Below are 13,089 nucleotides of genomic sequence, written 5' to 3'. Positions count from 1 at the left end.
TCTTCTTCTCTCTGCTCTTAAAGAATGCTAAACCTTTGGCTATAGCTTTTCATAGTTTAGTTAAGGAAGCATTTCTAAAATATCCATGTTAAAAATTCATATAGATTTTTTTTTCTTCTACTTAATACATTTTAATTGTGACGCATTAAGCTCACATGAGGATGCGTGTGTGATTTTTACTTCACACAAAGTACTCAGTGATGACATTTTAAATATTCATGATTGTATAAGGTGATTTAACAGTTCATTACAGCAAAAACAGCAGTGCAGTATAGTGTTATTATTCAGTGACATACCATTTACTGCAGTTTAAAACCGAGAGAGGTATTATTAAAGTTCATGATTTATGGAGGTGGGTTTGTATACTGTATCTGCTCATGTTGTTTTAAAGAAAAGTACAAGCTTTAATTCTGTTTCTATTAGCTTTAATTTAATTAGGTTATAGTTTCAGTAAATATTTCTGTATGTGTGCATGTGAATGTCTGCATACGATTGTATATATATGTGTACATATATACTGTGTGTGTGCATGTGTGTGTGTGTGTGTGTTTTAGAGAGAAGGATAAAGAGTATATGTATGTGTGCACATGACTTTATATCGATTATATAAGTACTAGATAGAAATTGTGTGTGTGTGTGTGTGTGTGTGTGTGTGTGTTTTAGAGATTTGCTGAGCTTTCTTCATTCCGTTCTCTGCCATCCTAATTCTGAGTCCATGTTCATATTTATTATAGATCATTATTTATAATCATCATCTGATGGTATTCCATGAGACATGAATATCTATGAATTATCTTCTAATCAGTTAATTACTTGCAAATCTATCACTTAACTACAAATCTATTAATTAACTACAAAATAACCTGCGAAATGAAGCATGTCGCAGGACTGCAGCTGATAACCCTTTCAAGTCTTTTTTCTCAAAAGTAAGATATAAGTCTCGATAACAGTTTTGTCCGTTTATTAAAATGAAAAAAAAAATGAAAAAAAGAAAAAAATCTTCAGAAACTGACCAATAGTGACTCAAAAACACATTGGTACTAAGATGTTCCTATGAGAAAGGCATTTATGAATATTAAATGACGGTACATTTTATCACAAGCAATAAATGTGACTTTAAAGGGTTACCAAGGAATTCGCAAAAAAAAAAAAAAACATACAACTGTCTGTTTGAAAGTGTTGCCTCATATTAATCAGTGAAGATTTTAACGTTATACAAGTGAATGCCTGCTTCAGCTGAACCTCCTCATGATCTGCTCGGTCACAGCATCATTCTCGTGCAGCTCCACCACCACCACCACCACCACCTCTCTCTCCCTCCCTCCCTCCCTCTCTTTCATTCCTTGGCTTCATTTCTTCTCCTCTGGGAACTGTATTCGCAGGCGCTGCATATAGAACCTCATCTTGTTTGTGTTACAAACAGTTTTCCTCTACATATTTGATTCTGTATTAGCTAATAATGCATTCTCTGGGTTCTCCCTATGCCTATGGGCTTCCAGGTTTCCTCCCAACCCTCAAGGTGGATTGGCTATAATAAGTAGTTAATAGGATTTACCTGCCTGTTAATGAAATAAACATTACAAGAAATACAAGAAAATAAAATCAATTTATTCACAAACGACAGTAAGTATGTACCTTACGAGAGTCACAAATGACATGACGGCTGAAACAGCCAGTCGCCATCACAGTGGAGCTGAACGGAAACATGTAAATGCCCAGCTCTCAAAGTCAAACATGCCACTGTAGACATCATCCATCAGGTTACGCTGGGCCAAATAGAAGTCAAGCATACAATCTCATGATCCATAATCAGAGAGGTAATCCGCAGAGTCCCCGGAGCACCTGTGTCGCTTGTGGATTTGTGTTTTTTGTGTTCACAATGATTGCTTTCTTACTGGAACACCTTGTAAGATGTCAATTCACTAATAGTGTTAATTACATTTGTTGTGTAATTTGAAATAAGCATTGTTACAGTAATCCATGTTCAGAAAGCTTGTCCTTTTCAGATAAGGCAGCTAAAAGAAAAAAATAAACAAGCAGACAAAAATGAATGGAGACTATGACTTTCTGTTGTATTACTGCCACCAGATACATTACAGAGTGATATTAAAAGCTCATGAGGATCTTCGTTTTGTTGCACCTGAAGTTGAAGTGCTGCCTAACTTGTTCTTCTTCCTCTGTCTATCTGTTTGTCTTTCTCTCAGTCTCTTTCTCTCTCTCTCTCTCTGGTTTTCTCACCCTCTGTCTCTCTCTCTTTCCCTGGCACTCGTTGGCTGTGCTCTGTCTTTTGAGTTGCCTCACCTTTTGCATTGTGTCTTGCTTTGCCCTGGTTGCTTGGGACTGATGGACTGATGCTTGATGACTTTGTCTCCACTGTAGCTCCAGTGTAGGTTGGAGGTGCTTAAAGATGATCGAAGGAGCCATAGGACCTTCAGCTCTCGAGTAACTATCGCCACCCCTCACCAGGCCATATGCAATGCTCACTTGCTGTCTGTCTTGTCCATCTCTCTCTTTCTCTCTCTCTCTCTCTCTCTCTCTTTGTAGTGGGGTTTTCATCCACTTGTTTGTTTTGTGCATTAATTTGTTCATTGTTCACTTTTGTACTTTGTATAAGGTTAAGTGATGATGAGATTGAAAAGGATTGATTGGCGATGATTGTTTTAGGACCTGATATCGAAACGATGCAACAAAATAGAATTTAACGATGTAAAGATTCAATAAACAATAATATCAGCTGTTATAAACAAAAGGTCACCGGTATGACTGTGAATTATTCATGCAACACAAAAAAATACATATTGTTGCTGCTTTATTTACTGTAGATGTTTTACACTGATCTCAGTGATATGTCAGTGGAACTTCTATACCAACAATATTAAGTCCTAATTCCTTCCAGTCGACCCACCTCTGTTCATTTATGGCTGAGGTCAGGGATACAGTAAAGAAGACACCACATAGTTTTGTAATCCTTCTTCATGATCTTCAGTAGAATAGTAGCAATAGAAATAGACATTTTTAATATTTTTGGACATAGCCTTTAAATCTCCCAAACATGTGGATGGAAACACCTCTTCCCTCTTCCCTCTCTATGTGTGTGGAGGTCATGCTGTTTAGTTGCTTTCCCTCATTTTTCCCCCTCATCTATCTCTATTCCTCCACACACACACAAATACACAAACATACACAAGATGTTACCTACTTTTTAGTTGTTAGCCATTGTTTTGTTACCTGAATTATTCTCAGTTATCATATGTGCATGTATAAATGCTCTACCATCATATAAAGTAAGTGTTATTAAGATGATAAGATGATTTTTGCATGATTTTTGGAGTCACCCAGGCTACAAAGACAGGTCTCTGCTCTTAAATGATAACTATATTATCTCTATGTAGTCACACATTTAAATGTCAACCATCATCAAGCCTAGTTTTGGTCAAAAACGCCCAAATTTAGGTCTGAATGAATAAGTGTCTAACTCACACTTGCTTGCGGTTATCAGTCAGTGACGTCTTTCTGTCTGAAAACAGGCGAGAAATTTTCAACAATTTTTTTTTTTATGAATGAAGGTGCAATTATATTGATAAGCAGTCAAGTTTTGTGATCTCCAGTACAAAAAAAAAAAAAACAACGAAATAAGCAATCTTCCTCCAGCATGTCTTGATCGATCGACGCGGGGGGTAAGGTGGACAGTGTGTAAAAAAAAAATTTATTTTACTCACATAAAACTATATTTCACAACAGTCTATTCCTCATCCTGCTTATTTCAGGCATCATCAAATACACATTATTCTTTTCCTCTTTTTTGTTGTTGTTTTTTCCTTTAATGTCACCATCACTCGCTTTATGGTCCTGGCTGTTATGTGTTTTTGCGACAGTAGTGCTGGTCTCTTCCTGTCCCTTCCAGTATTTCTTTTCTCAATCACTCTCTCTCTTTCTCTCACTCTCTCTCTTTCTGTCTCTCTGTTTCTCATCTTTTGTCTTTTCCTCTTATTCCACTTCCTGTAGATACAGTGTGTCTGCTCTCTCGCTTCTTTCTTCACAGTATTTTCCCAGAGCCGCCTCACTCCACCCTTTCCTCCTCCCTGTCTCCCTCTCCATCTCTCCACGTCTTCGTTTTCGGGCTGTCTGGCAGAATCGGTGGCCCATATTAATCTCCAGAAAGGGTTTAGATCACAGTGACAGGACAAACTGCATGCACACGCTGTAACTCTTCCCCTTATCTAGCCCAAGCCAGCTGTGACAGGGTAGTTGCAGTGCTCTGGGATCGAAACGGTGCTGTACAATTTAGTGCTTTTGATAGAGCTCTAGGTCAGATAGAGGGCAAGGCGAGGAAGAGGAACGACTCTGGCTTCTTTTTAACAAGGCTGCATGTGGTTTATAACGAAAGAAAAAAAATGTTTTTTTATGAGTAAGAATGATAGCTATAGATTATTTACAAATCACAGTGTTTAAAGACATGTTTTATAGACATGACATACAGGTAATGTTTAATTAGTGCCACTTGAATATGATATATGAATAAGGAAAAGATTTTTATAGTATTACATGATATAAACCTCTCATTTTAGGTATTAGTATCGACATTACACGTTGCATCCCCTGTTTGTAAGCTAGGTGACATGTTAGCCGTTAACATAATTTTATGCACAACCACAACATTTAATCAAGGTATTGCCCACATGCCCATGTTTATCGGGACATGAAGTATACCAGGCCGGTATTATTGACAGTATGGAGGGTAAATTCTCTCTTAGAATGAAGCCAACATGTGACCTCGGCTGAATGTTTGAAATCATCTCAGCCCCTGTCGACCGACATGTACAGTAACAAGACGTCATCTGTAAAAGTTTTTTGATTACGTGACACTTATTAAGGTAAATAATTATACATAATTCGTTAATAATATGACTGGAAGATGCATCAGATAAAGAAAAAATAAGGAAAAATTTTAGCAGAGCATCGCTGAATGCAACAAAGTAATAATACAAGTAAATAAAATTATCTTCATAAAATGACTCCTACATACAGTATACTGTTTATTCCAAAGGTACTTTTTTTGGCTCATGTTCTCATAAGGCAGAAACTGCATGATCAAGTTTTGAGGCAAGTTTGATGATGAAGGGCCAGGGATTAAATTACAAGTGCTTCCCTGGTGCAATATTTTGCGCTCCGAGAGAAATGTTTCTGCAGTGAAGAGCAGATTTCCTCTCTACTTCGTCAGTCAGAGCTATGCTAGCACATACGTAAAATAAGGATTATTGCATGTTGATTTCGAAACAGAAGCATAGAACCGAAATGAAGACGTGATATGAAGACGCAATAATGTCTGTTTGAGCTCCAGAGTTTATAATCATATCCACAGGAATCAGTTCAGCTCTCTTTCAGAAAGCGCGTACGAGTGTGGAAGAAGAAGGGCAGCTTGCTTGGAAATGATACGTGTTAGCGTAGTATGCTAATGATCGGCTGAGGATAATAAACCACTAGATTGAGATAGAGTCTGAGCTGCTTGTCGGTCTGATTTAGATGTTTCTTTTTGCTCATTGCTTCATTGTGCAGTAAATCTTGGCTCCATTTTCGTTTCCAAGCCACAGCCCTGGATGACATCGATTCGGCTCCATGGTGTGACATGACATTATGACATTTCCATTTTTCTTCACAGTGTAGCCAACATCTCACTGAGTATTGTCATCTAAGACATGCTGTTTTCGAACTAACAGCATCTACCTCCTGCTTTGCCTCTTTCTCTCTGTCTTTCTCCAGGTGCAGTCACGATGCAGCAGCAAAGAAAATATCTTACGGGCGAGTAAGTGACTTGTGTGTATGTGTTTGTATGCGTGTTTCAGTGTGTATACGGTCGGCAATACAGGCTTAAAAGCCTGATTTTGATATCAATTCACCCATTCTAAAAACCACATGTTGTTTTAATTAAAGTGGCAGTCTTAAATAATTACCTTTCCATATTTTCCTATGTTGTTATGGGCATGTTATCCGATTTCGCCCCTTTCTAATCTTTCTATATCTATTCACAGTCCACAAACACACAATATTTCTGAATTAACATCCCATACTGTGAGCAAAGCAACAATATCCAATAATTCCAAACTCCCTCCAGGCTTCAGTGCAGGATATAAACAAATCATGCTGAGCAGCCATTTTCCCCCTCAAGATCATGGAAAGATGTGACAGACCCCAAGATCTGAGAGTTGGCACTCACTACTGTATGCTGCAATCTACTGTACACAGAGAGTTCCAAGTAAATGTAAAGTTTTACGTAAACATGTTTCAGTGCTTAAGCTTGGAAAAAAATTCAGTTCTCCATTCCAGGGTCATATTTGGTCTCTGAATTTAACATATTAATGGTGGCATGTTAGGCATTTGGGCATTGCCCGTAGTGTGTGAATGAGTGTGTGTGTGTGCCCTGCGATTGATTGGCACCCCATCCAGGGTGTTCCCCACCTCGTGCCCCAAGTCTCCTGGCATAGACTCCAGGACCCCCCGCGAACCTGTATACATGAAGTGGTATAGAGGATAAGTGAGTGAATAAGAACATTATTATCAAGATCATCTAGTAATGAATAACATGAAATTATTAATTAGTTATATGAAAAATAATATATTACAAAAGTCTTGAGAAATTCTGATGAAGTATAATGGATTGCAGCATTACCCTTAAAGTGTGTTGTTGTTTTTTTACTGTTGTCATGTGGTTGTTTAAAGAATTGCTAGTGAAATCAAGAAACACCTTATACACGTGCTAGCCAAAAAGTAAACAATCTGTAAAATTTATGTATAGTTAAATATAATGAAATATAATAATAATTAAATATAAACTTAGTGCCTGTATAAATTCACAGTTTTTTTAAATTGACTGTCCTTTCATCAGTATAAGATCTCGGCCACAAATTAAAGCAGCACTGGATGGAAATTTTGTGATATTGCATAAGGTTGTCGAAAAAATGCTCTGCAAAAGCCTGCTGTAATCAGCTAAAGGTGGTGCAACAACTATTTTTGGCCAGGCAGTTTATAAAGGGGTTAACTAATGGCATGAACCAACAAGTGCAGATGGTAACAGATGATCAGGCCAGTGATAAGTATACTGGTCAAGCTTAGTGGTTGGAACAGACGAGAGAGGAAATGAGGTTGCTGCTGAGCTTGTTACATAAATAGCCATTTTTTTAACTTTGCTTGATATATATTAATGATTCTGAGAGGGAGTAGCTTGTTTATGCTAAAATTTTACTCTAACAGCATCTGTTAATAGACATCTTTGAACACACCAGAAGTAAACATTATTGTTATCAGCAGTTTTGTTGCCCTAATTATTCAGTCTTAATCGAAAACTTATGCTTGACTGTTGGGGTGGAAATGTGTTTATGTATTAGTATATGTATTATCCTATGTGTGCGCAGGTCACAGTGCAGTGGACATCACTAAGGTGGCCCGGAGGCACCGTATGTCCCCATTCCCACTAACCTCCATGGATAAAGCCTTCATCACTGTGCTGGAGATGACGCCAGTTCTGGGCACTGAGATTATTAACTACAGAGGTCAGCATACATGTATATCCACAGTACTGGCAGATACACACACACACACACACACACACACACACACACAGCACTGGTAGCACAGCTCTTCCCTACTAAACCGAAAGCCTCGAGTTCCAACTCTGTTGGTAAGACTTTAAGCAATACAACTTTTTACTTATAGGTGAATCCATAAAAGTCGATAAAAGTGGCTGCGACATAACAGTACATAGTGCACTTGAACTAATTGCAACATATTATTTATTTGGTCTAAAAAGATCTGGTTTGTGTGTGTGTATGCTAGCCTGGGAAAATACTTCAGCTGGTAAAATTCCGACATTTGTGAAAATCAAGCACAAGTTATAAAATTTTTAAGTATGTTTGCCTGAGGTGAAAAAGAAGACCTTTGCATATTTTCGGTATGGGAAACACAAGGGATCCCGAATCTGATATCACAATACCCAGGTGCTGATTCAGTTTGTTCTGAGATTATATAAGGTACACTATCATGATTTTATAAAAAAAAAAAAAAAAAAAAACTACATTCATTCTAACAGATACCATAGGCTAAATAATAATACTAAAAAATAGTAAAAGTGGAAGGCCTCCATTTATAACTGTACTTAAGTAATAGTATATAGATACTCACCTTCAAATGTTTAATTATCAAAGGTATTGAGCTTGTATTAGCTCACAGTAGCCTCTTTGCCCCTCTCTCTCTCTCTCTCTCTGGTTCCCGACACTGGCTGTGCCGTCTCCACTTTTCATTTTAAACACCTGCTACATGATTAAAAGTTTCACAAAGGGAAGGCAAAACATGCAATTATGCATAATAGTCAGCAGGTGGTGATATTTCAACTGCTGTAACAGAACCCCATGCAGAAATGTAGTAAAGTTAAATGTACAAATATTTGTTGTAGGATGTAGTGGAGTAAAAGTATCAACCAATAGAAATACTCAAGTAAAGTACAGATATGTGAAATGTGTACTTAAGTAGAGTAATAAAGTAAATGTATTTAGTTACCTACTACCTCTGCACCTGCAGGTGGACAGCCAAAGCAATTAAAATATATATATATATATATTCTTTTTCAGAATTATGTTAAAATGATATTCGATAGATTTTCACAGACCACTACGCATATGCTTCTTACGCTTTTTCTATATCCAAAGTCATATATTTTTAAATATTTTTGAGAGAGCTGCAGGATCATGATCCTGCACATAGGGATTATTCTATGAACACCTACGCTCACTAGCAGAGAAAAGAGACACAATGTCAGCTATACTTAGCTTGTCCGTTACACACACATACAGTACACACACAGATGCTCTTCACCCTGTCACCTGATCTGTATTTTTTGCAAAATTTTTTATATTGTTGATCAGAGCAGCATCTTTTCATGCATGATTGCTCATAGCAACTTTGTGCTAATACCTTGATGTTGTTTGGTAAGGAAGTATTTTGCCAAATTCAGTTTAATGTACCTGGCAGTTATGAGAATTTTTTTTTATATTTTCTTACGCTGCTGGGGACAAATCTCTCAGTGCTCCATCTGCCTTTCTGCTTTCCCATATCATATGTCATCATTTTTCCAATTAGCATATCTTTTCATAGAGCAGGTGAAAAATTGCTTGCGTCTCTGGCATGGTAACCATAGTAACAGCAATGTTATAATGCTGAAAAATTCAACTGAGGCAGAACAGCTACCAGCTGCCAAATCACAGTCAAGACAGTAGACCAGATGGTACATTATTTAACATCTTCCTTATTGCTTAAGTAATTTCATCAACAATAGATTAAGATTTTTGATCTAATTTCTTTATTGTTGTGTAATTTTTAAATGTAGCGTTAATAGCTGTCCTTCAGAAACATTTTTTTCTTACCAACATGTATACGTTGGAAAAGTGTTGCTGGTCTACCAACTTAAATGAAAACATAAATAATGAATGTAAACACAAAATAAAAGTTCACACTCATCCTAATTAGTTATGTAACATATTCAGTGTTCATATAATACATTTCTGTAAAGGAATAACAGTTTGTTTTGCACAAATGTTCTGTTTTCGTCCCATTTTTTGCTAGTCAGAGTTAGCAAGCTAGTCATGCATCTGAGAATGTATCCATGCTAGCACTGTAACTAGCTCCTTAGTCGATGTCATTTTATTTTCCTGGAAGTGCTCTTATATTGCTCAGGTAACTCTTTGATAGCAAGGATAAAGCATTCCACTTCAATTTTTTTTTTCCACAAAAATGATTTTGACTGGATTTAGCACAATTTTAGCACAATTTTTCAATGTCAAAAGCAATCTTTAAAAAATCTGAATTTAAATTTATATATAAAAAGGGCTAAAATTGACAAAAGTGAAATTACTTATTAATAAACTTGTGTAAACACTTGTCATGGCTGTAGAAATAAGTGAGTTCATTCAAACAGAACACACCATTCTCAACATGGTTGAGAGATGTGGCTAAAAACATAAAAAGCTGCAGGTTTCTCCATATCCACGCGTATATCCACGTATATTTAACCTGTCTTATGATATCCATTTTTTTTTAATATGTGTATATAAATATTGAACTTGATGACATCGCTTTAGAGTAGCTAAAAATGTGAGTGTTTGCGTAATTTACTTCATCAGATGGAATGGGCCGAGTTCTGGCTCAGGATGTTTATGCCAAAGACAACCTGCCCCCTTTCCCCGCCTCTGTGAAGGATGGCTACGCTGTGCGAGGTATGTGAGATACTTTATAAATAATAATTAACCGACAATAATATTAAAGGCCCAAGATCAACACTCTGGTTTTACCTAAGTTAAACACGATGCTTCAAGTGGAATTAATGCCAGACACTCCATATGCATATTTTAAGTGTCATTTTGTTATAAGGTGAGGTTTTCTGTGAGAAGATCTTAATTTAAATGAAATCTTTGGTGTGAAAGGGCTTTGCCACATTCCTGAGCTTCTTTTATGGTTCTTTCCTTGAATAACTAACAAATTGGCTAAGCAGTAGTCATGAAATGTAAAAATGTACTTACGAATCATCTAGGACTCCCCTACAAATTGTAGGAAACCCATGCTGAACTGTCAAGAATGTTTGAAGAACTGTCACGATTTACCTACCAGCTGTTAAAAATCATCTACCATACTTACAATTTTTGTCAACAGTAATCATAAACTGCTATACTTACAAAGTCTGTACAAAAACCTTCAAATAACTGCAAAGTTGAAAATCTTAGATAGTAGAAAACGCCTAGGATGTTTCTTACACTGCAGCCCAAGTTACCAGATTCTGACAAATTCCTGATAAAATTCCCAGACAGAAGCATTTTAATTTTGTCCAATGTCAAGATTTTGGGATTCAATTTGGAAATGTGGGAAATCTTTATAACAATAAGAGGTAAAACTGTAAGAAAATTTATCAAAGTGAATGGATTTACAGATTCTTAGTGACATGACAAGACATTCCACAATGTTAAACATTAACTGAATAAAACTGATGATGTGTCATTTTTTAGAAAATGACAAATTGTTAGATAGAATAATATAAAAAAGCGTTTGGGCTGTAATTGAAAAATAATCAACCATGTGATTGTAAAGATCATCCACTTCACATCGCACCCTTCAGCCATTAATTCTTTTCCTATAACAGTACACCCATATGATAATGATGATGATGATGATGATCTATTCCTCACATTCAGTAATAAGGACTCTTGACTCAAGCTGAGGTAATGTTTCCCTCTGTATTAAACTCCACTTTAACCCTGAAGACCCCAGAAGAGTCGTTTTGTTTCTTGTTTCTCTTCCCAGTAACTCATACTGCAGCAAGTTTTTTTTTTTATTTAGTTCCCTTCATACTGATATTACAGTGATTCATCAACACCCCTTTCTCCCTCCCTTTGCCTCTCTCTCTTTCACTCTCTCTCTCCTCTCAGTCACACTCAACTCTTGATGAGTGTGTGTTTGCCTCGCATTACGACACTCCATGTTAATTGACGCTTCACTCCCTGTGTCACACCTCCATACTGTTCCCCATATCAGTCATGTCTGCTGCAAAGTGCACTCAGGAAAAGCCTCTTATATCGATGAATGTCAGACAGCTCACACTTTTATAGTAGAATTCCCTACAGATGGGAACATAGTCATAGGGTTTCTTAAACTCTTTATCTTTTTACCCATTTCTGAAATCTATTTCTTCATGCTAGAGCTCTGTAATGTCATGTAAATAATGATCAGCTAGAAAGCGAGGCTGAAAGCCCTGTGTCTACTCCTTTCAGCACATGATTCCAATTGTAGGTTTAAGCTTGAGTGAACTACAAAGAGTTGTTTGCTGGCCATATTCCTCTTCACCTGTATTTCAGTTATGCCTTCGCCTTGTGTAATTGTATGACTACAGATTAAACTACAGATATAAAGTACTGGGTTTACAGACGTGTCTCCGATTTTTTCCACCAGTCAACTCTCTTGCTCTAAGACACCTTGATCCAGTCAAGTACGTTTATAAGCCACATGTGTGCAATTGGCTGCTGTCACTGATACTTACAGAAGCCCACGGAGCACAGCCACTTTTGTATTCTTCGAGTCGCAACCGCAGATGGCAGGAGCATTTCTGGGATTTGAAGTTGCAATCAATGACTAATAAAGCGAACACTTTTCCGTTCAGCCACTCAGAAATGTAGATTTGCTTTTCTCATTAAAAATGATCTAGTAACTGGCATCATTGTGAAGCTTAAATTCACAGTCACTATTACAGTCTGTGCTGTGAGTTTTACTGTGTATGTGTCTGGTTCTTACCTCTCCAGCGGCTGATGGGCCTGGTGACCGCTTTATCATCGGCGAGTCTCAGGCAGGGGAGCAGGTGAATACACATACGTGCACACACGTTCATACACACATAATGTGTATATACTCATTTCCACTTAATATTTCCATTATGAAATATAAACATTGCATGAGCTTGAAGCATTGTGATTTAAACTGTAGTGGCAAACCAGGAACCCAGGGTTATTTATGAATTTGTGTGTTTTCCCCACAGCCCACACACACAGTGATGCCAGGCCAGGTGATGAGGGTGACGACCGGGGCTCCAATCCCATGTGGAGCCGACGCTGTGGTGCAGGTGGAGGACACAGAGCTACTGAGAGAATCCGAGGACGTGAGTTTGCATAGCCACACTTAAAAACACAAAGTTTCTACTTTTTACTCTTTCAGCAAAAGCATTGTATTTAAAGGTTTTTACTTAAATTCCCGAAGGCAATAAGTGCCTGATTACTTACCAATAAGGTTAAATTTGGTCAATAAGTTCCCTTTATTGTGACCTTTAATTGAAATTCTGAAATTCTGCAGCTCTCTTTTTTTTTTTATCTTTATGCCATAAATTATGTCCTAAAATAGCATGTAGATTTTAAACCCTGTGGTCCAAACTAATGGTACACTAAAAGAAAATTACACATCACATTTAAAAAAACTAAACTCTACTTCTGTAGTATTCTAATATGCATAAATAAATCTATAAGCCAGTACAATCTTATAAAAGCGAATATATTTGGTATAATGTAA

At 37.1% G+C, this 13,089-nt stretch overlaps 1 protein-coding gene across 8 annotated transcripts in view; it reads left to right on the top strand.

The window, feature by feature from the left end:
- The window catches only part of gphnb (gephyrin b), a 125,540-nt gene that overhangs the window by 99,849 nt on the left and 12,602 nt on the right, over positions 1–13,089 (top strand). For 4 of the 8 annotated variants that reach the window (XM_053489461.1, XM_053489458.1, XM_053489456.1 and 1 more), the window contains 6 exons: positions 2,380–2,442; positions 5,761–5,803; positions 7,410–7,547; positions 10,170–10,262; positions 12,333–12,388; positions 12,566–12,685. In XM_053489461.1, coding sequence (XP_053345436.1) covers positions 2,380–2,442; positions 5,761–5,803; positions 7,410–7,547; positions 10,170–10,262; positions 12,333–12,388; positions 12,566–12,685 — 513 coding nt within the window. The remainder of the gene's footprint in view (positions 1–2,379; positions 2,443–5,760; positions 5,804–7,409; positions 7,548–10,169; positions 10,263–12,332; positions 12,389–12,565; positions 12,686–13,089) is intronic. The other 4 variants (XM_053489463.1, XM_053489462.1, XM_053489460.1 and 1 more) reach the window with 1 other exon arrangement.

The sequence above is a fragment of the Clarias gariepinus genome, chromosome 27 (assembly GCF_024256425.1).
Source record: "Clarias gariepinus isolate MV-2021 ecotype Netherlands chromosome 27, CGAR_prim_01v2, whole genome shotgun sequence".
In the NCBI taxonomy this organism is placed as follows: domain Eukaryota; kingdom Metazoa; phylum Chordata; class Actinopteri; order Siluriformes; family Clariidae; genus Clarias; species Clarias gariepinus.
Note: the sequence above shows the minus strand (reverse complement) of the source record. Positions and strands in the feature narration are given on the sequence as shown.